Raw genomic sequence first — 22,641 nt, 5'->3', positions numbered from 1 at the left:
GAAACACAGAGTTAATTTTGCTTTCATAGGCTTCAGCTAAACACCCTTGGATACACAAGGGTCATAGAAATATTGCACGATATAAAGAAATCTCAGAAAAGAGTAATGGTTCCCATTCTCGAACAAAAGGACACTACAAAAGCAACCATACGGACTGACAAAGATAAATAATTATTTTATTTTAACTCTATAGCTGCTTGTCTGGTTTTACAGATATTGGAGATGTCCCTCTTGATGAATTCACTGTCATGTTATTTGCTATAATATCCCACTGTGTTTTCTATATACTAAAAAGGTTAATAATAGTGATCAGATACTCAACGCCATTTAATATGAACAAGGGGGAAACAACACAAACAAAAACCGGGAAATAATAGGTTAAAGAATATTTAGATAAGTTAGATGTATTCAAGTCGGCAGGGCCTAATGAAATTCATTGTAGGATACTTAAGAAACTAGCTGAAGCAATCTCAGACCCGTTAGAAATTATCTTCAAGAACTCATGGAGGCTGGGTGAGGCCCAGGAGAACTGAAGAAGGGCAAAACAGGGAACAAAGGTGCCCCTGGAATTGTAGACCAGTCAGCCTAACTTAAAGATCTGGAAAAAATACCAGAACAAATTATTAAATAATCAATTTCTGAGCACCTAGAGGACAAAAGGGTTATAAGGAATAGCAAGCATGGATATATCAAGAACAAATCATGCCAAACCAATCTAATTTCCTTCTTTGACAGGTTTACTGGACTAGTGGATAGGGGGAAGCAGTAGACACAATATAACTTGACTTTAGCAAGGCTTTAGACACAGTCCAACATGACATTCGCATAAGCTACCTAAGGAAATGTGGTCTAGATGAAATTATGAAAGGTGGGTGGACAAATGGTTGAAAGACAATACTCAGAGTAATCATCAGTGTCAACTGGGAGGACAATGTATCTAGTAGGGTCCTGCAGGGATCAGTCCTGGGTCCGGTACTATTTAGAACTTTCATTAATGACTTGATTATGGCTACACTTATAAAATTTGCAGATGACACCAGGCTGGGAGGGGTGGCAGGCACATTGAAGGGCAGAATTAGAATTCAAAACAACCTTGATAAACTGGAGAATTGGTCGAAATCAACATGATGAAATTCAATAAAGACAAGTGTGAAGTACTACACGTAGGAAGGAAAAATTAAATGCATAACTACAAAATGGGGAATAACTGGCTAGGTGGCAGTCCACTGAAAGGATCTGAGGGTTATACTGGATCACACATTGAATATGAATATATGTGCATTTGCAAAAAAAGTGTCAGATGCAAGATACAGGAGGTAATTGTCCCACTCTAGTCAGCAATGGAGAGGCCTTATCTGGAGTAATACATCAAATTCTGGCACCTACATTCTAGGAAAGATGTGGGTAAACCAGAGAGAGGCCAGAGGAAAGCAACCAAAATAATAAAATGTTTAGGAAACTTGACCTATGAAGAAAGATTAAAAAACAGGGCATGTTTAGTCTTGAGAAAAGAAGATTGAGGGGGGAACCTGATAAGTCTTCAAATATATTAAAGGGTGTGAGAAAGAAGACTGTGATCAGTTGTTCTCTAAGTCCATTGAAAGTGGGACAAGAAGTAATGGCTTAAACTGCAAAAAAGGGAGATTTAGGACAAACTTTCTAACTTTAAGGCTGGTAAAGTACTGGAATAGGCTTCCAGGGGAGGTTGTGGAATCCCCATCTTTGTAGGTTTGCAAGAACATGTTGGGGATGGTCTAGGCTTATGTGGTCTTGCAAAAGCACAGGGAGTTGGTCTTGACCTCTCAAGGTCCCTTCCAGTCCCATTTCAATGGTTCTGCACAACTGTGATGACTGATCTTCACAGTCATTTTTTGGAAAAGATTTACTCTTTTTTATTCTTATCTTTTAAAAAAAACAACTGCATCCACCATGGTTTTATATTGCTTTACGGCTTGGCTGAGAGTTCAAAGCCACGTGTAAGCTCTTTTCTCCTACAGATGCAACAAGATGTTTGGAGAAAGAGGTGGTGATCAAAATTTCCCAAACAATCAAGGAAAATCTTTCAAGAGCTGTGATATACAAGGGAGACAGTGAGCTCTTATTTTACTGGGACTACCATCTAGCCACTTATTCCCCATTTTGTAGTTATGCATTTGGTATTTCCTTCCTAAATGTAGTACTTTGGACTTAGTCTTTATTGAATTTCATTTTGTTTTCTTATGGGGTTTAATCTGCCATTGTAGAAAATTCCAGTTGAGATTTTTTTTGTCAGGAAGTTTATAGAATATTTCTCTCTCTTCCCCTACTCACGTTATTTATATTACAGTATGAGAGGATACATTAAGTTATATCATTTGTATACATTTATATATATTACACACACACAAACCCTATTAAAAGAACATTCTTAAGGTTGCAAAGTCAAGCGCTCAATTGGTTTTTTGTTGAAATTGAAATTTTTGTTTTTGATGAAAATGAAAAAATGTTCTTCCTTCAAATGCTGTTCTTTTCAGAAAAAAATGCATTTTCAATGTATTCCTTCAGCTCCATTATAAGCATGTGTATTCTGAATTTCTGTATAACTACGGTGATCATATTTCCCAAAGGGAAAATGGTACACCACATGGGGCTTGTCTGGGGCCCACTCCCCCACAACCAGGGCTGGCCTGCATCTCTTGCGTCTCACTGCCCCCCCCCCCCCCGAGAAGGGCTGGCCCAAGCTGCTCGCCCAACCCCCTTCCCCACGTGGCACTGGTATCGGTGCTTGCCTGAGCCCTGCCTGCCCCCTGCCTGAGCCTTGCCTCTCTCCCCCTGTGGGGCTGGCATCACCACTTGCCCTGAGCCCTGCACGTTCTTCTGCACCTTACTTTTTGACAAAAGTGGCCATTTGTCCCGTTTGCTCTTGCCAGCTGAAAAAGGGACTGTCCCAGCTAAAACAGGACGTATGGTCGCCTTATGTATAACTGTAATCTAAAATCTTCAAACTTGGGGCACGAAATTGCAAACTACTGTTCATGCAACTAATGCACTGATTATAAAGAGATTACTCAAGTGTAAGAGTTTTCAGGACTGGGCCCTTTGCTTACTTTGTGGTCCTTAATGAGATTTAAAGCCAACCCTGAAGACAACTATTCCAGTATTATTTATAGAGGTTTAAAGTCAGTGTTTGAATGTAACCACATCAGTACAGTTTCCATTTGGCTTAGAATGTTGACTGTGCTCAATAACCTTTTATCTTAGGAGTGTCTGTATAGTTTAAAAGCTTTAGGTTCAAATCCAGCAAAATATTTAAGAATATACATAACTAAGCATGTAAACAGCTCCATTGACTTCAGCTCACATGTTTTCACACACTTGCTTAAGTGCTTTGCCAAACCAGGTTTCAGTTAAGACAGTCACTTTGGGATGAGTCAATTAAGAGCAGATTGTGATATAACTAACAGCACTCCCTCCCACCCCCAAACACACACACACACACACTCTCTCTCACACACACACACTTTCCCCCCATTAAAACAAACAGGAAATTAAATGCAAAAAACCAACATTAACACAACATTAAGATCTCAGAAGTCAAGAGATTCCAAAATATAAGGATATGTTTATACTACAGCCTATGTCGGCAAAACTTATGTCACTTAGGAGCGTGAATATTCTACCTCCCCGAGCAATGTAAGTTACACCAACATAAGCGTGCATGTGCACAGCACTATGTCGGCGGGAGAAGTTCTCCCGCCGACAAAACTTACACCGCTCGTGGAGGTGGTTTTTTATGGCAAAAGAAGAGCTCTCTCCTGTCAGCATATTCTCCTACACCAGACATTTAATTGGTTCTAGTGTGGGGGTTACACAGTTACAGGGCTCCTTACCATATAACCCGTAACTAACACCAGGGTTAGAGGGCTCTTTACCATATAATCCGTAACGCAGAGTAGGCTCTCCTCAGCCTATCCCCAGGACTCAGTTCTCTCTGAATCCTAGCACCCTCCTCACCGCTAGGGGGACAGAGGGTGCAGCAGGGTGGGGACCTCAGCCCACAAGGTCTCACCCTATAATTTGAGCCCAAGGCACATCACCAAAATCCTAGGTCTTTTTCCCCTGGGAACTGTTCATTTTATTCTCTTAGCTGCACTGGAAACTGATTGCAAGTTGTGACAAATAAACAGCTCCACCCTTGTACCTCAGTAATGTACTCAGTGCATTCCTACTCAACCCACTGGTGCATGCAGGTGCTGCAAGGAAGGCAAAAGACTCCCTGATCTTCTGCCATTTGGCCCTTGGGAGAAAAATTTCCTTTCTGACCCCTTAACAGGCAACTGGCTAGACCCACGGCATCTGTCATGCTGGGTTCCCAATCCTTGTTTGAGTGTGCTGCTGGAATGCAGACAAAAGAGGCTCCAAAGGGCCCCTGCGTTGGGCTAAATCCTGGGATCTGCAGAATGCAGGCTAATCAGCACCTCTCTCCTCCAGCTGGCCAATGGGTGTTAGACTTCCAGAGAGGAGCTACTTATTGTCCCTTGACAAATGTCTCCATCCTCTGCCACAGGGGACTGCAGGCACCATCGATTTCCCGCACCTGTTGATGTGGGGGGGTGGCATTTTTGAAAACTTGTGTATATGACACATGGGTTGACCATCAATCTTATTCACAGCAGCGAACAAGGTATATTTTGTATGCTAGCATAAATTTATGATGGACTGCTTTGTTCATTTCATACTACTTTCCTGCTGTAGTATTGCTAATAAACTAGTTTCTTACCTGAATAACTATATGACTGAGTAGGGTTTTTTTGTTTTTTTTTTTAAATAATGCTCATCTTTAAATAAGGTTAGGAAACTAAAGTGAATCTCTCTGTTAACTGGGATGATTGTATCGTCACGTTTTGTTTGCACCCTCCTATGCTTGACAAGAGTCTAGAGAACTTTGAAAGTGAAACTGAAGCCTTTAAAAGAGTCACTCATTGTTTCAGTATAAATATAAAGAAATTAAAGCTCAAGTTTAAGCCTCCATCTCAGAATATGTTTGGCCTGTATACTCAAGCTTCTCACCTGTCCCATATCAAAGAAGTCTCATTTCCCAAAGGACCCTAAGGAAACTAGGCACTCAACAGCACTGAATTTCAGTGGGAGTTTGGTGCTTACCTCTGTTATGCTCCTTTGAAAATCCCAATCTAAGTGTGTAGATGCTGATGAGCCTTTTCAAATCAAAATGCTTAACTGCAGATACATTCACCTAAGTAGGTATAGTCTACTTAGTTTAAAAAGGAATTTCCTGTAGTACTATTGAACATGGGATGCTTATTTCCATGCTTTTCCAGCTCACAGATTTTTTACAGCAACACTGATGTCTCTCTTAGGTCTAGAATTAGCTACTCTTTTGTATATGCCTTCATGCGAATGGAATTCTTTTCTATGAGCTTGCCAGTGAATTGTGGATGGCTTTTCCCACTTTTGCTGCCATGCATTTTCAATGCAGAGCTGCCATTTTTCAACAAGAGGCTACACAGAGATTTGGAATTAGTCTCCTTACCGGGGTGAAAGTAACTTAAAGGACTTACCAGTACTCTGGGCTGTAGTCCTCTGCAGGGGGCAGGGCCTCAACCGGAAGGGGATGGGGCCTCAATGGCAAGAGGCAGGGCCTTTAAATAAATATTTAAAGGGCCCGGGCCTGCGGCTGGGAGCCTCAGGCCCTTTTAGTCACCGCCGGAGCCCCATGGTAGCAGTAGCCCCAGGGCTCCCGGCTGCTGCTGCTGCTGCTGCTACCACCCCAGGGCTCCAGCAGCGGGGCTCTGGCAGCTATTTAAAGGGCCTGTGGCTCTGGCCGCTGCCAGGAACCCCAGGCCCTTTAAATTGCTGGCCTGGTGAAGCTGCCCCCTGCCGGTACAGTCGGCTGTGTACCGGCTCTTGCCAGTATCCTGTACCAGACCATACCGGCTTACTTTCACCTCTGCTCCTTACTGTACTTCCCCCACCCCCACATAGTTTCTTTCCCCTGCCCATCTGCTCCCTTCCTCCACCTCCACACAACACTATCAGCAGTGTGAGAAGGCTGCACACTTTCAGCCCCTCCCACAGTAGCACTCCTTTTACTCAGCCTGAAACACATAGCCAGAGCCTGGAGCCAAGTCCTAATCAGAGGCTACTTTTAATATTTGCTATGTGTCTGGTCTGGTTTCTGTAAAAACTAATACTTCTAAACGTTTTCTTTTTAAGAAGCCAGAGTAAGTCCCCTTAATGATGTCTCCTGTCTCTTCCATGCCCACTCCCTTCTCCCAAGCAGTCTCTTCCTTGTATGCACGCTTTATATGTACACACACGTACAGACACATGCACGTGCACACACAACCTGTAACCAATCAATTTCTACTACGGCTATTCCCCATGTACTCCCTCCAGTTCAGATGCCATTCTAGCTCCCTGTGCTGCCAGCACAACCGACTTCCAAAAAGGACAGTTAGCCCTGAAGTAAGTTTCACTGAGCAGTTTGAGGAACACTGAACGGCTGAATAAAGCACAACCTGAAAATGACAGTAAGCAGCAAGTTTAATTTTGAAATGCATTCTGGAGGCAGTATGATGCACTACAGTTAACGTGTGGGGCAGGGGGAAAGAAGAACAGTGGCCAGTGCACTGTGGAGAGGCAGGGGAAAAAAAGCCTAAAAAAGGGGACACTCCAATCTGAAGCAGAAGGCTCAGAAGCTAGATGGATATGCACACCTTTATTCTTAATACTGTCTCTCTCAGTTAAAACTTTCAAATCATAAAAATATCAATCTGTATAAAAAAAGGTTAACTAAGACATTAAGTGTTGTATTGACATGCAGAAACGAAATAAAATTCAACTGAACATTTTGGTAATATCATATTCTGCAAGCCTGATCTTTATTTAATTTTTATCTCAGTTGAAAAAATATTGTAGCATGGCCATACTGAATTTACTTAAAGAAGATTTTGATTAATCAAGAGAAATTTATATTCCAGTCATAGTCAAATCTGAACCCTCGCAAATAAAAAATGATTTATAATTTTTCAAGGCAACAAGTCTAAAATGAACAAACAAGAGTTGCTGGATATATACCAGTGAAAATTTGCTTTAATTCCATTTCCTTGTTAGACCACTTCTCTATTCTTCACTATCCATAATTCTTCAACAAAATGAATTCATTTCACCATCTTCAGGAAATACTGTAATTACTTCATTGTGTCTTCCTTAAATAAAAGTTTATTCAGACATGTTTATTTTTTGTGTTTTTTATTTTCATCACCACCACTTTAAAGTAAAAAGAAAAGGAGTACTTGTGGCACCTTAGAGACTAACCAATTTATTTGACCATAAGCTTTTGTGAGCTACAGCTCACTTCATCGGATGCATACTGTGGAGAGTGTAGAAGATCTTTTTATATACATACAAAGCATGAAAAAATACCTCCTCCCACCCCACTCTCCTGCTGCTAATAGCTTATCTAAAGTGATCACTCTCCTTACAATGTGTATGATAATCAAGTTGGGCCATTTCCAGCACAAATCCAGGGTGTGAGAAAACACCCTGTGGTGTGGGCTGAGGGATGTACTGGCCGCCGCTTCCGGCAGCCCCCATTGGGCATAAGCTTGAAAAAGTGAATCCTGTGGAAACCAATAAAGAAGTCCCTGCTGAAATGGTAACTTTGAGAAACATGAACTGCCCCATTCATTTCAATCATGGCCCCACGAAATACATGATTCTGGAGCTAGAACAGATTTTGGAATTTTTCCAAGATGCCATGGAATTCAACATCTTTGTTGTGGAACTCACCACTTTGCTACAACTAAGTGCCCAAACATCTTGTCTCCCTACCCTGCTGGGATTTGCCTACAACAGTCTCTTGCTCACCATAAGGGACTTATCTGGGCTATGGTGCATACTCCCTGAACTATTCAATGGAATAAGACTACTGGATGTCAGGGAGCCACAGGTATCTATCTTGTATCTGGGAAGCAATGAGTCAGAAGTACAGGCTGTCCAGAGAATGGATAGTTCACTGAAACTGATTACAAAGCTCCCTGCTTGCTGGGTCCAGTGGACCTGGGGGATGGAAACAAAGATTTTGAGCTGGGCTACCTGGTGGACAACACAGCTGTGGCCTAAAAGTTGTAACCAGGCTACCATGAAGAGCATAGCAAAAACACTCAACCTCAAATATCATCACTGTTGAAAATAATCATTGATTAGTTTTATGCTAATAACTATTTTCAAGCATAAATTATAGTTGTGTGTGTTTATGTAGTGGTAGGGGATAAGAATGAAGAATATTTCATGATGATTGACTGAATTAACAGTGCCACAGAACGTAGGGGTTGTATGAAATAGAGTTCCACTGGGCTGAAAAATAAGTCAGTGTCTCAGCTCACGCCCTAGTGGATAAGTGCCTGTATTAGAAAAACACGAAAACAGCTGGCAATAATTGGCACCCTTCATGGTACCCAGAAGCCAAGAACTGTTACTGAACTACCATCTCAGCCTCAGAGGCAGTCCCTCCAGGTCACACTTATATATGTTCAAAGGACAATATGGGAAAACTATGTTTTATTTATACAGTGGAAGAATAATTTGCTTCAGTTTCCAGGACTGTTAATCCAGCACCTTTCACCATAACTAGATTCGCTAAAGAACAATCTCTGATATGGCAAATGTCAACTGGAAACTCACTTGAACTGACATACAGGTTTTCAGTCTCAAAAGCAACAAGATTCAACAGCATAAAGGTACCACTCAGTTTAGTCCCATTAGTTGATCACTCAAAAAAAAAAAAGGTAAGAAAAATACTTACTTTCTTTTAAGCTGTTTTTTAAGTTAAGCCCTGGAAATATTTAGTGTCTTCCAGATGTTAACATAGTATCAGCAATAAAACTGTGACCTATTAAATTCAATATTGTGTCAGGTCCAATGTAAGCCAAAAATTTTACAGTGCTTCTCTGTTTCATCCTTAAACTCCACACGGTTGGAATGGAGATGATGATGGTATTAGATTACTTTATTTCTGCTGAATGGTTGTTAATACTGCTACATAAGCTTGTCCCACAAATCATCTCAAGTGCATAGCTCAAAGGGCCACCTGGATCAATTTATTATGTGCAAGTTTCACAGCTGCAGCATCCCTTAAAACACAAACCATGAACTGAAGTCAGAATACAATCCTCCTGGCTATCCCTTAGCCTTTTAGACTTTTCATTTCAAAATAGCATTTTTGCTTCAAGATTTATTTTTTTTAAAGAAGGTTGAACCTGAAAACAAAATGAAAAAAAAAATCATTTCAAGTCAAAGTGTTTTGTTTGACCCAAAACAAAACTGTTGCCATTTGAACTGAACCACATTTTTTCAAATCGGCCCCGAACGGCCGGTGTGGGGACGTGGAGAAAGGAGCAAAATTGCTCAGCTCTACTCCTAATTTCCAGTTAAAACAGTCACTCTTATTTCTCCTCTCCGCAGCCATCAACTCCCTCCTCCCATACCCAATGCCATCATTAAAAACAAACAGGGGAGAAAAACACCCTGAACATAAAACTACAAAAAATAAAAAGATGGCAATCAATTTAGAGCAAAAAGTTCTGAAAAATAACAAAGCCAGGTAAATTTCTGACCGGACAAGCAGCAGCAGTTACTGAGCAACTGAAGAAACTGTCAATGATATTCCAGCTCTACCTCCATGGAACTTTAACCTCAAACTATCCAACGAAAACACTCCAGAACCACCATTTTTCTCAATAGCCAGTCCAGAAAAAGTGTCAACCACTTTGGAAAACTTGCAGGCTGTTACTGTGTTTGTTTTCTTAAGTAGAAAACCAGAAACACAAAAACCTTCTAAGGGAAGTACACAGAAATGGCATCCATCACTTCTGAACACCAAACTATCTACAAAACTTGTTAGCTTATTTCACCCAAACCCACCAAATAAAAGAGATTTATCTGTAGCACTAACACCACACACTAACCAACAAAAAGCAAAGGGCTAGGTGCTGGCTCTGGCTGCTGCCATTTAGTGATAGATCAGCCAGGGTCAAAGAAACCATAAAGCCAGTGTATTCTTGCTGCTTAAAGGTTTGTCCAGAAACGTAGGGCTGGCGTAGCAAGCAGAGAGGATGTGGCTGGTCACAGGCAGAAAGGTCTGGCCTGCCTAACACTCCATCAATCCCTGACTGCTCCAGGCAATGGGCAGCTGGCACAAGTTAGAGCAGCCCTGAAACTCTTAAGTCTGGAAGACTGGGTCTACAGCAACCTAAACAATGTTTGTTAGTGGGCAATTTGAATCCCTACATTCACAGTCTGGAGGTTGGAGGCAAGGGGAAACAAAGGATTATCTGCCCATTTCTGGAGTATGTCCCAAAGGTGGGTGGAACTCTGTGGCACAATCGTTGTTATTTATATTTGCATTATGCAGTAGCGCCTGGGCATCTCAGTCATGAACCAGGACTCCATTGTGCTAGAGGTTGCATAAACACAGAACAAAGACAGTCCCTGCCCCAAAGACAAGGAAGCAATGAGACAATACTGGTCAGCATGTTGTCCCGATTTTTTGTAGGCCTCAGAGCAAAGTAGAGATCTAGAGAGAAAGTAGAGGATGTTGAAGGAGAATAATGAGTTAGGCTTGGGATACACTTAAAACATATACTAGAATAGCTATGTTGGTGAGGAGTGTGGAAAAAAACACCCCGGCCAAATATTGACAAACCCTCAGTGTAGCTATAGCTATGCTGACACAGAAAAGTGCTTCTGTTGGTGTAGCTAACATCCTTCTGGTTGTATATGCTGCAACACAAGGGGGCTATGCCAGCATAGGCTCAGTAGCATAGACATAGACTTAGTTTTGCAGATATTTACAGGGAGCTTTTCCTAAGCATGGGAGAAAGCACAAATCAATCCTAGCCCTAACTCTTCAACAGAATTCCCTCCGCCTCTGATGATCACTTTCAGGTTTATAAGTTAAATATATTTCAGTTAGGTCAGTATTTGACTAGGAAACTGAAAAAAAAAAATCAAGTTTCTGCTTAAAGTGGTGTTGATGTAGATAGCTGGTAAATTTCTTCACTGAATTAGTATGAACCAGAGCTTAAGGGTCCACTGTTGTGCTGGGAGCTGCCCTCTTTTATATGTTACGTACAATCAAAGCTCTGATCACTCTTTGCACTGGTCTACACTTTAAAAGCATTCTGGAATAACTGTCTGCTAGGAGTGTGATTGTTTGCTGACATAGTTATGGCAGTAAAAGCCCTAGCCTAGGTGTAGTTATACCAGTATAAAGGTGCCTTATACCAGTAAAGCTTATTTTTTCCTAGAACCAGAAGATGATGTCGTGGTATAAGCACGTTTATACTGATATAACAGCATCCACACAAGGGAGATTTGGCTGATTTGCCAACACACTTAAAAAGTGGCAAACCTTTGAAGTCTAGTCAACCCTTTGTCATCTTTGGGTTGATTCTTCTTCTTTTACACTTCAGTTTTTGCCATATTCAAGTTTGTATGTAGGCAGAATAATTACAATCTGAATTTAATTTAAACTAGAAAAATTGTTCTTCACATTCCCTTCTAAAGACACATGTAAGTTGCTGGGGCAGAATGTAAACATTACAGAGAAAGAAATTTTTTGTAGGCGACTGTCACTTTAAAAAAAAAGGATATTATTTTCATTATATTAGGTGACAATTTTAAAATTAATGTTTGAATGGATCCAGTCTCTCATCACAATTAATGAATAGTTATACAGTATGTATTATATGAATAACAGACTTCATTTATCCTTCATGTCAAAACATTTGTGATGCAGGATCCTTTTTTAGTTTATTACAAAAGTACACAAAATCTTTATGCAAACAGACAGTATGTAAGCAGTTCTACTATCTATTAATGACCCTACTACTTCAGCACTGGATAGCTAATATCAAGAAAGATTCTTTTCTGTAGACTTAATTGATAACAGCTCTCTAAATCCAAGGGGGCTCCCATCAACCTCAAATATCAATAGTGACTAATAGCATTTTCCTCGGCTCTCACTAGATTTTTACAACTAAATCTCCATTCTGACTTCAGAAGGGGAAAAAAGGATGAAACGGCTTTATATTCCAGTTAACTGTTGCTTCTCTTTGCCATCTTACACTCTAGTGAACAGAGAACTAATACAAGGTCTTTCCTCTTTGAAACCACGTACCTCTAATGTTTCTAATAGTGCAAAGTAGAGACCAACAAAGTGAACTGGAGTACAGTTGATTCAGTGGGCACTAGAAAAACTGCAAGGATCATGCACAGAATGTGCAAGGAGTGTCCTTAATTAGGCATTGTCAGTGTTAAAACTTGACTACATGTTCCTTGCCTGTCTTGCACCATCCATGTGTGATCTCTTCACTTTTGGAAGTATGGGAGTCAATGGTGAAAATTCAAAGCAGACAAAGTATTTCTTCGCTAGCTATAAAAATCTAATCTCTGTAGGCATTAGGACCTTTACATTAAAATAAATAAACAAATAAAAGCACTGACGCATTTGGATTTTATTTACTAAAAGTACAAAGAATTACGCAACTTAAGAGAAAGAAAAATGATGTGACAATGTATGAGCCTATTAATATTTCAGTGTTCCGTTAACATCACAAAAGTATTTATTTCTTTATCTTAACTGGAAACAAGTGAACATTAAACAGCTGCTGTTTTACATAAAACTAGATCCTGCCCACAAAATTAAACTCTTTAGCAAACTCTGAGCAAGGAGAGAAAGAGAGAAGGCAAACCCCCCCCCCCCAAAAAAAAAACCCCTTAGATAACAGGTATTTAGAGTTGAACAGACATAATATTAACCTTTTTAAAAAAAAATGCTTTAGAAAGAACGTTAGATTTTAAGGAGAGGGGGACAAAAAAGGTTAAAATGGTTTGGAAACCAAGCAATCTCAAACTCATGGTTTCACATTTACAATACAAACACTGAACGGTGTGGAAATGTAATTTCTGTTTTGCAAAGTCTCCACCAAACACTGTGTGTCTTGCCATTATGATTATAATTTGAAATCCTGCAGTATAGGAGTGGGCAAACATCATTCCATGCTGCTCTGAAAACACAGGCCAAGGTTCCCTTCAACATTACTATGCAGGTATATCCTGTGGATGCTACATAACTGAGCATACAATCCAAACAGACAGGTCAGAGGTAAGATAACTTTATGTCAAATGTCAAACTGACTTCTATGGCCTTCTGTATACAAGACAACTTTAGAAAAAAATTCCCATCGGTGCGAACATTGGTAAATCAACAGGAAACTGTGTAGACAAAGCTCAAGAAGCTTCTGGCTTTTTATGTTAAGACCAATTTAACTATCGGTGTTAAAAACACTGGTGCTACCATGGAACCACTGGTAAAACAAGCAAGTTCTTTCCTAAAATTCTCAACTGCACATTTTCCTTATGAGGCAAAATACAAATCAACAATTTGAGCAAAATGATTATTTTAATTTTGTTTTTTAAAAGGGTGTAAATGCAATATAAAAATCACTGACTGAGAAAGAAATAAAACTATAGTCTATCAACACCTTAGGAGTCATCATCATTTGTCAACTGCTGGGCTGGGCCACACTTGAGCTTCCAATCTTATCACTATAGTTTTTCTCCCTTGGCTATGCCGCCTCTTAATTTCTCTCTCCTTCAATTTTTGGCTACATGAATGAATGCTTTAATGAATTAATTCACCATACCATGTATTTAAAAAGAGTTCTGTAATTTATAGCATGTATTGTCCACTTCTTTGTATTTTCCAGATGTGTAAATCATTATTCAAACATGGTCTACATACACGACATGTAAGGTCGTCTACAAAAACATACTTCGCCCACCACCCTGCCCACCGCCCATCTCTGTGTAAGTCTAGTGATGCTAACAGATTTACTGAGATAATCAAAACAAAGTCACTACATTTCAGTACTATCATCCACATCTCCCATTCTTAAAGTGATGGAAATATTGAGACATGATGGGGCTGAGTAGAAATTTAAACTTTAAGCTACTTGTTCTCTGGCTCTGAAGTTAAATGACTTCTCAATCATATCAGGGAAATTTGCCTCCCTCACCTCTCTATATTGTGGCATGAATTTTATCATTAGCTAAATATATTACCTCATGCTATTTCTCAGCTGTATCTGACTTCCACAATGCTACAAAATGTGGATCCAGAATTGGAACATCCAAAAGTCCAGGTGTGTTTGGGTCCAGGATTTCAGTTCTGGTCCCACCAAATTTAAAAAGCAATACATCAATTTCAAAATATGCCATAACAAAACAGATTCCAACAATGCAATACCATCTCATTTTGCAAACAGCAGTAATAAGTTATTCCATTCTGGTCCATGTTTTTAGTTATTTGCAAGATATACTGAATAAAATATTTGAAAATACATGTAATGTGTTTTGTTTTGGAAAAAATTCTGAAAAGTGTTGAAAATTAGTTTGTGAACAGCATACATACCGCCGGCTCTCCAATGGACGTCCATCACTAGAGATGCTGCGGGGAATGTTGGCTGCTCGCTCTTGGGGTGGCATTTTCCCTTCTCCTTTCCCTGAACCAATCCTAGAGGTTCCTGGACTTTGTATCTGGGACGGTACCTGTGACATATGAGGCCCCTGCCCCTTGTTCGCATTTCGTTGCCATTTGTTATTGTTTCTGAAGGGGAATTTGAACTCATATGGAACTCCTTCATTCACTTTGTATTCCATCACTGGCATGCGACAGGTTTCTGAACAACTTCTGGAAGAAAGAAAATGAATACACAGGTAAGATATTTGTTCATACCAAAGAAAGAAAAATAAGTATTGCCTAGAATTACATTGATAAGTGCTGGCAAATGGAACAATTAAACAGAAGGTTTTAATCCTATTTAATACATCAGTGGTTCCCAAACTTGTTCCACCGCTTGTGCAGGGAAAGCCCCTGGCGGGGCGGGCCGCGCCGGTTTGTTTACCTGCCACTTCTGCAGGTTCGGCCGATCGCGGATCCCAGCAGCCGCGGTTCGCTGCTCCAGGCCAATGGGAGCTGCTGGAAGCGGCAGCCAGTACATCCCTTTCCCTGCACAAGCGGCGGAACAAGTTTGGGAACCACTGTAATACATGTCTTTTCTGTTGCCTTAACTTTTGTTGCAGCAGGCTTATAAACAATACTAAAACATAGACAGTTGGTAAGACAAACCCCGAGAAACATGGAATAGATTAGATGAGCTAATATAGTAGATCTATCTCTATCTTCTACAATTCAATGATAAGGAGTCTGATCAATGGGATTTTATTTGCAATGAGCCCAACTCTAAAACCCGATCCAAAAAAGGGAAAATTCAGATTGAGCTGCTTCTAGTTTTTTATACAGTCAACAGAGTGTATAAGTTCTATACATTTGCTCAGAGATCACCCCTCAAAGCATCCAAAAGCATAGGTTGTCCATTGTTGCACCTCACTTCAACTCCAACTTGAAGGCCAGGTCAGACAGTTACAGTTACCTTTAAATCTTGAATTTTGAGTTCAATGTGTCACTCTTTCTAGTAATGGTTCCCAATGTTTTCTAGTAACTATCAATTTACCAAATAAAGAATATGGATGTACCAGTGAGTGACTCAAAGTTCCATTCAACTGGATGTGCTTTAATCCAGTGGTTCTCAACCTTTTTGAGCTCAGGACACATTTGTAAACTTTGATGACCTGTCCTGACACAGTAAATAGCTTGAGTTACAAACAAAAATCTGGCTTACTAAATATTTCTTAGCCACTATAAACACATTAACATAGTCAATACTAAATACTCCTGAGGGAATTCTGTACCAAAAAATTAAAAATTCTGCAAAATTCTGCATATTTTGTCAAAATAACACAACATAATCATGCCGTTTTCAATGATTTTCGTAATTTATTTCAAAATACCTTTCAGCAAGTATGTCTAACAATACAAGCAACAAAAAAGATTCAAAAAATGTTTTTTTGACAAACTGATTCCTTACTAGGCATATTAACATATCTATATGGCTCCACAGCAAGCGAGCGGGACAGAGTCTCACAGACACACTTGCCCAGCCCTACCCCGCCTCGGATCCAGATGTGAAGCAAGCAGGCGCAACCTGGCAGGATCGAAGTGTGGAGGGGCTTAGTGGCGGGGGGGGGGGGGGGGGAATCCAGGTGTGGAATGAGAGGGTTGTGTGTGGAGCAATCAGGGTGCGGGTGGCTCAGCTGGGAGTGGGATGTGGATACACGGGCTTGTTTGGGGATTCTGGGTGTAGGGAGAATGGGACTCTGTTGGGGGGTCCAAGTGAAGGTGGTTGGGGCTCAGATACAGGGGGTGGGGCTTGGTGGGTGGTCTGGATGCAGGGGGTGTCTGAGTGTATATGAGGGGGTCAGGATGCATGGGGGTTGGGAAGACAGGCTGGGGAGTGATGAGGTTCCTGGAGATGGGTCTGATTCTGCCCCGGGAGTGGCCAGTGCAGGGGAAGAGGAAGTGTCTCTCCCACCCACCCAGTTGGAACTAGCAGCTGGAGCCCAGTGCATGCTAGGAGCCATTGGCTGGGGTGTCTATAGCGCTGGGGCATCTATAGCGCTGCCCATCTCTGAGCACACCACGATAGTGAGTGAGAACCAGAAAGAGAGAGCTCAGCGCTGCCTCCCAATGCAGTGATTTGTGACTACCCTGGCTGCTCCTAATGCCCAAACCAGACATGCCCCCCCACCCCCACACACTGCTGCTAGGGAGGGGTGTGTGAATCAATTTTTCCCAGGGAAAGAGTAAAATCTACAAGGGGAATTAATTCTGTGCTTGCACAGTGGCACAGACTTCCCCTAGGAGTAACTAAACAACACTGTGCATACCATAGTGGCATCTCCTGTCCCACGAGGCTGGCTGAGGATGGCTCCTTCTCTAGGCACTGAGACCTCCGGGGTCACAGCGCACTTACTCAAATTTGGCCCAGTCTGACCCATATCCTCATGACAAAAGTGCAGCTGGGCCAAACCTGAGCTGTGACCCCATACTCCAGGGCATGATGCCTGGAGCTGGGAGCAGAGCCCCACAAGACTAGATCCACAGAAGCCAGCTCTACAGGGTGAATGCGGGATGGGCTTTGCAACTCCCTGAGGTTCCATCCCCCCCGCCCCCTTGGAGGTGGGCTCCAATCTCTGCAGGGACTAAATTTCCCCCATGATCCTTTGTGACACATTCTGGGAACCCATGGGTTGAGAAATCCTGCTTTAACCCACAATGGTGATTATGAGACTGGAAGTGGAGGTTACTTACCTGTAACAGGAGGTTCTTCAAGATGTGTGGTCCCAATGTGTATTGCATATGTAGGTGCACATGTGCATCTTCCGCCTGAGTCCAGAAGAGTTTCTTAGCAGTGTTTGTTGACCTGCATGTGCATAGTGAGTTTCCGCATGCCCCCAGCCAAGGGTACAACAGGTAGTATGGGGCCAACACGACTCCAACCTCCCTCTAACCATTTTGGAATCCAGTCTGAAGCAGAGGTGATGGAGTGTGGGTAGTGGAATACAGATAGGGACCACACATCTCAAAGAACCTCCAGTTACAGATAAGTAACCTCCTCCTCTTTTTCCTCTTCTTCAAGTGATGGTCCCTACGTGTATTCGATATGTGGGTGACTCGCAAACAGTGATCAGTGTGGAGGTGGGTGAGAGGATCCCAATGGAAGTGTGGTCTGCAGTATGGCCGGGCCCCAGGCAGCATCTATAGCCGTCTCTTATGCGATGGCGTAGTGTCTCGTGAACATGTGGATGGAGCACCATGTTGCTGCGTAACAGATGTCTTGCCAGGAGACGTCTGCTAGTGAGGCCAATGAGTCACACTTGCATAGAGTGCGCTGTGACTATCAGACGGGTATGTTGGATTGTTTGTAGCATGCGCGGATGCTCCCTGACACCCATTTGGAGATTTGTTGGGATGACAGGGCTTGATCCTTGACCATTCAATGACAACTACCAATAGCTTTGGTGATGTGTGAAAGGATAGGATACTGTGTAGGTAGAATGCCAGTGCACGGCGGATGTCAAGGAAGTGTCAGCTGGGGAGGCGTGCAGTTTGGAGCAGAAAACTGGCAGGTGGATGCACTCCACCACTTTTGGGAGGAATTTTAGGTGCAGCTCTAAGGACATCTTGTCCTTGTGGAATATCGTGGGTGGGAGGGTCTGCCATCATGGATGCCCGTTCACTGACCTGTCTGGCTGAGGTAATGGCGACCAAGAATGTCACTTTCTTTGAGAGGTGGGAGAGGGACCATGTTGCCAGCGGCTCAAAGGGAGCTTTGTGAGGATGGAGAGAACAAGATTAATGTCCCATGGGGGCGAGGGCTTCAGTACTGCCTGAATCGCTGAGCTGGTGTATATATACACACACCAAGGGACAGTAGTGTGGCTTTGGAGTTTTGCAGTGAGTGGAGGGATTTGTCTGTTTTTTTGTGGAACAACTTGTTCTCATCAAAGGTAAGGTCCTCAATTGTACTTTGGACCTCCATGGGAAAGTCAGATGATTGTAGCCATGAGTCCCAGTACATATAACTATCTCGGTCACTAGAGTGCGAGAGGACACGTCGGCTGCATCCACAGAGGTCTGGAGGCCCACCTGGGCAACCAGATGCCCTTTGTTTACCAGCCCATGGAATTGCTAATGATGCGCCAGTGGCAGCTTGTCCTTGAACTCTGCTGGTTTGTTGTTGTTAAAATCATACTTGGCTAGCAGAGCCTAGTAGTTAGCAATGCAGAACTGCAGCCCTGCCAAAGAATATACCTTCATGCCCAGCAGGTCCATCCACTCAGCTACTCTGTCTGAAGGGTAGATGTCTGAGGGTGTTGGAGTCCCTGCTCTGCTGCTGCATGGACAACCAGGGAGCTGGCTGTGTAAAAAAATCCAGTCCTTTAGCAGACAGGAAATATCTCCTCTCCGCCCTCTGAAGTGTGGGGGCACAGGAGGCAGGGACGTGTCACATTGCCCCGCTGGTTGAAGGACGGCCTCGTTAATGGGTAAAGCTACCCAAAAGGGCCCCTTGGTTTGGAGGATGCCGAGAAGTTGATGTTGTGGGTCCTGATCCTCCTTGGACCGGGTACCCAGGTCTGCCACTACCCTATAGAGCAAGTCCTGATATTTATGGGGGTTGTATGGCAGAGAGAGCGGAAGCAGAATAAGCGCCTCATCAGGCAATGGGGATGCAGCAGCAGGGATCAGAGGGGCTGGCAGTACTGGTTCAATGTCTGCCTCCTCCTCATAAACGGCATTGATGGGCAAGTGGGGTACAGCCAATAGGATACCTGAGATGATGCCTGGTGTTTGTGGTAGGGATCCCAGTATGGCCAAAAAGAAGGGCCCCTCAGGTATGGTGACCTCACAGGTAGTGATTCCAGGCCTCCGTTACCGGACCATATACCGAGGAGCAAGGCAGTCTGGGCTGTGAGTCTAGACTCTGGTGTTACATCAGGGAGAACAAGGGTTCCGTCTCCGAGAACTCCTCGGATTCTGACAACTGTTCTGGCAAAGAGGGAATCGTCGGTACTGGGGGGTTGCGGTGTCGCAATGGGACAGGCTTCTTGGGCAGCAGCAGAAGAGGTTCATCCTCTGGAGTAGAGATGTCATAGGTGAGAGAACCAGACAGGAGTTGTGGGTAGGGTAGGTTCAGCTCCTCTACCAACAGGAAAGGCTCAGAGTGTACAGGAGTCCACAGTGTTCCCATGGAGATGCCAGAGGGGCCTGGTTGCATCTGCTGAGCCAGCCTGTCTGGGAGGCACAGAGGTACCAGATCAGGCAGCACATACCAGTGGGCATTCTGAATGCCTGGGTTCCAAGGTTGCTGTTAGCAGCGTCGGATCCTGTTTGCACCTGGTCTTACCCTCCACATGGGGAAACATGGGCACTGGTCTGGCTGGATCTGCGTGCGACATCTCACCAGACCTGGCCCCACTTGGGGAGGAAACGCTGCACTTGGGAGCAGTCCATGGCGGGGATCTGCTCTTATGCCCATGAGAGTGTTTTTTACACTCGTGCAGGGTCTTGTCATTGGCCTTCAGTACCATTGATTCTGGGGCATGCAAGGTGCTCAGAGGAGCACTCACTGCCAATAATGGCTGCTGTACAGGGGGTCTCCCAGTCCCTGATCTGAATGTGCCCTCGGTCTCAGGGCTTCCTCCATAAAGTATTTATGGAGGTAGAGTTCTCGAGCTTCTTGGGCTCTGGGCGGGAAAGACTTGCAGATGGAGCAGCAAGCTTCAAAAAGTGTGAGGCACCACTGGTGCTTGTCTCTCACAGAGAATGAGCGTGGGCAAGAAAAGCAGTTTTTAAAACCTGGATTCCAGGGCATACTCTCTGGTGGGGAGATGGTCCCCAAATGGGGAAAGAAACTACACTAATTGTAATAATTTATCTAACTACCCTAGAAAAGACAGTATACAGCTATATATACCAAATCAGAAGTAAGTCATTCTTTTAGAAAAACTAAGAGCACAAAGGAACTGGGGTTCCGACACAAGCCATGCGGCACTGAAAGGGAACTGGAGAGGCACTACCTATTATATCCTCAGCTGGGAGCAAGAGGAGACACACTATGCAAGTGCGGGTCAATGGATACAAACACTTCCGGACTCAGGCGCATGGCACGCATGTGCACCCATTTGTGGAATTCACATTGGGACCATCATTTGAAGAAGAATCTGGAGCTACCAAAACAGCACTGCAGGTTAGAGAACAAACAAAAGAATACGAATTGGACAGCAGAAGTGCACTGGGACCAGCAGAGGCTTGGACAGAACAGGAAGACTAATGCACCAGTCACTAAAGCCTTCAAGTTCAGCGGTTCAGACCACTGCTTTATACCCTCCCTTCTACCAGTAGATGCGAAATATTACTACAGTCCCAGAGCAAAATATTAATATACACATTAAGAGAATGTCAATTAATGGTCTATTTAAAACTTACATAGTGAGTTAATTTACACTTTAAACGAGGCAGGGCCTGAACAAGGAACTGAGCAGCCACATGAACCAGGAACTCCTCCTTAACCAACAAAAGGCTTTTTATTTGTTGCTTTCACTGAATGATAGAAAGCAAAGAAACCCTCAAAAAAGATTGAGTCTTCTGGAGATATTAAAACATACCTATTAAAAGTAAACATAAAACTGATCATCAGAAATTCTTCAAACATAAGGCCTCCCACAGGATCATGCAGTCAGCTGCACCAACTGGGATATGACTTTTTTTTTTAAAATGAAGCTTAATCAGAGTTTGATTAACCTTATCTGTTCACTGGATATTGACCATTTTAAGGTTAAAAACTCTGCAAGGAATACATTCAACATGTTTACCCTGTGAATGAAAAGAAAAAATCCCACATGCTAGATTTTGTCTAGGACACAAGAAAAATATAAATTTGAGATTCCTAGTACAGCTAATTTTGAGATAATGCTTTACAAACCAAAAAGGTAATACTAACCCAAAATGAATTACATTTTTACAAAAGTTTTATACCTTTGACATACATTGGATAATCAACCCCACTTTCCCTAAAAGTTCAATGCTTGCTAGAGACCACAAATACCAAATCTGAAGCTAAAGGGATTTATATGTTATTTTTTAGGAATTTGTGGTTTTGGGAAAGTGTCAAAATTGGGCTAAGAAATGAAAGTGGGCTACAACTTCAAAGTCACTACGAAGTCTACAAAGTAACTACTGCAACTCCATAATCATTCTAAAACCAGGTTATGGAAGAAAACAAAATAACTACAGATCAAGTTTGCAGATGACACAAAGACTGGGGGACTGGTAAATAACGAAAAAGACATCACTGATACTGAGTAATCTGGATCACTTTGTAAACTGGGCAGAAGCAAACAATATGAGTTTTAATATGAATAAATGTAAAACCATACATCTAGGAAGAATGAATTTAGACCATACTTTCAGAATGGGGGACTCTATTCTGGGGGAAGACTCAGAAAAAGACTTGGGGGTCATGGTGGATAATCATCGGAACGTGAACTCCCAGTGTGACTGGCCCAAAGGGCTAATGAGATCCTTGTACGTATAAATAGAAGAATCTCAAGTAGGAATAGAGAGGTTATATCATCCCTGTATTTGGCACTGGCATAACTGCTACAGGAATATTGTGTCCAGTTCTGGTATCAACAGTTCAAGAAGGATGTTAATAAATTGGAGAGGATTCAGAGAAGAGCCACAAGAACGTTTAAAGAATTGGAAAACATGACATAGTGAAAGACTGAAGAAGCTCAATCTATTTAGTTTAAGAAAGAGAAGGATAAGGGGTGATTTGATACTCCGGTATCAAGTGGAGTACCCCAGGGGTCGGTCCTGGGGCCGGTTTTGTTCAATATCTTCATAAATGATCTGGAGGATGGTGTGGATTGCACTCTCAGCAAATTTGCGGATGATACTAAACTGGGAGGAGTGGTAGATACGCTGGAGGGGAGGGATAGGATACAGAAAGACCTAGACAAATTGGAGGATTGGGCCAAAAGAAATCTGATGAGGTTCAATAAGGATAAGTGCAGGGTCCTACACTTAGGACGGAAGAACCCAATGCACAGCTACAGACTAGGGACCGAATGGCTAGGCAGCAGTTCTGCGGAAAAGGACCTAGGGGTGACAGT

At 42.6% G+C, this 22,641-nt stretch overlaps 1 protein-coding gene across 11 annotated transcripts in view; it reads right to left on the bottom strand.

Annotated features, from left to right (window-relative positions):
• The window catches only part of SIPA1L1 (signal induced proliferation associated 1 like 1), a 381,563-nt gene that overhangs the window by 43,564 nt on the left and 315,358 nt on the right, over positions 1-22,641 (bottom strand). For all 11 annotated transcript variants that reach the window (XM_073348513.2, XM_073348511.2, XM_073348520.2 and 8 more), the window contains one exon: positions 14,477-14,755. In XM_073348513.2, coding sequence (XP_073204614.1) covers positions 14,477-14,755 — 279 coding nt within the window. The remainder of the gene's footprint in view (positions 1-14,476; positions 14,756-22,641) is intronic.

Source organism: Lepidochelys kempii, chromosome 6 (assembly GCF_965140285.1).
Source record: "Lepidochelys kempii isolate rLepKem1 chromosome 6, rLepKem1.hap1, whole genome shotgun sequence".
In the NCBI taxonomy this organism is placed as follows: Eukaryota; Metazoa; Chordata; order Testudines; family Cheloniidae; genus Lepidochelys; species Lepidochelys kempii.
Note: the sequence above shows the minus strand (reverse complement) of the source record. Positions and strands in the feature narration are given on the sequence as shown.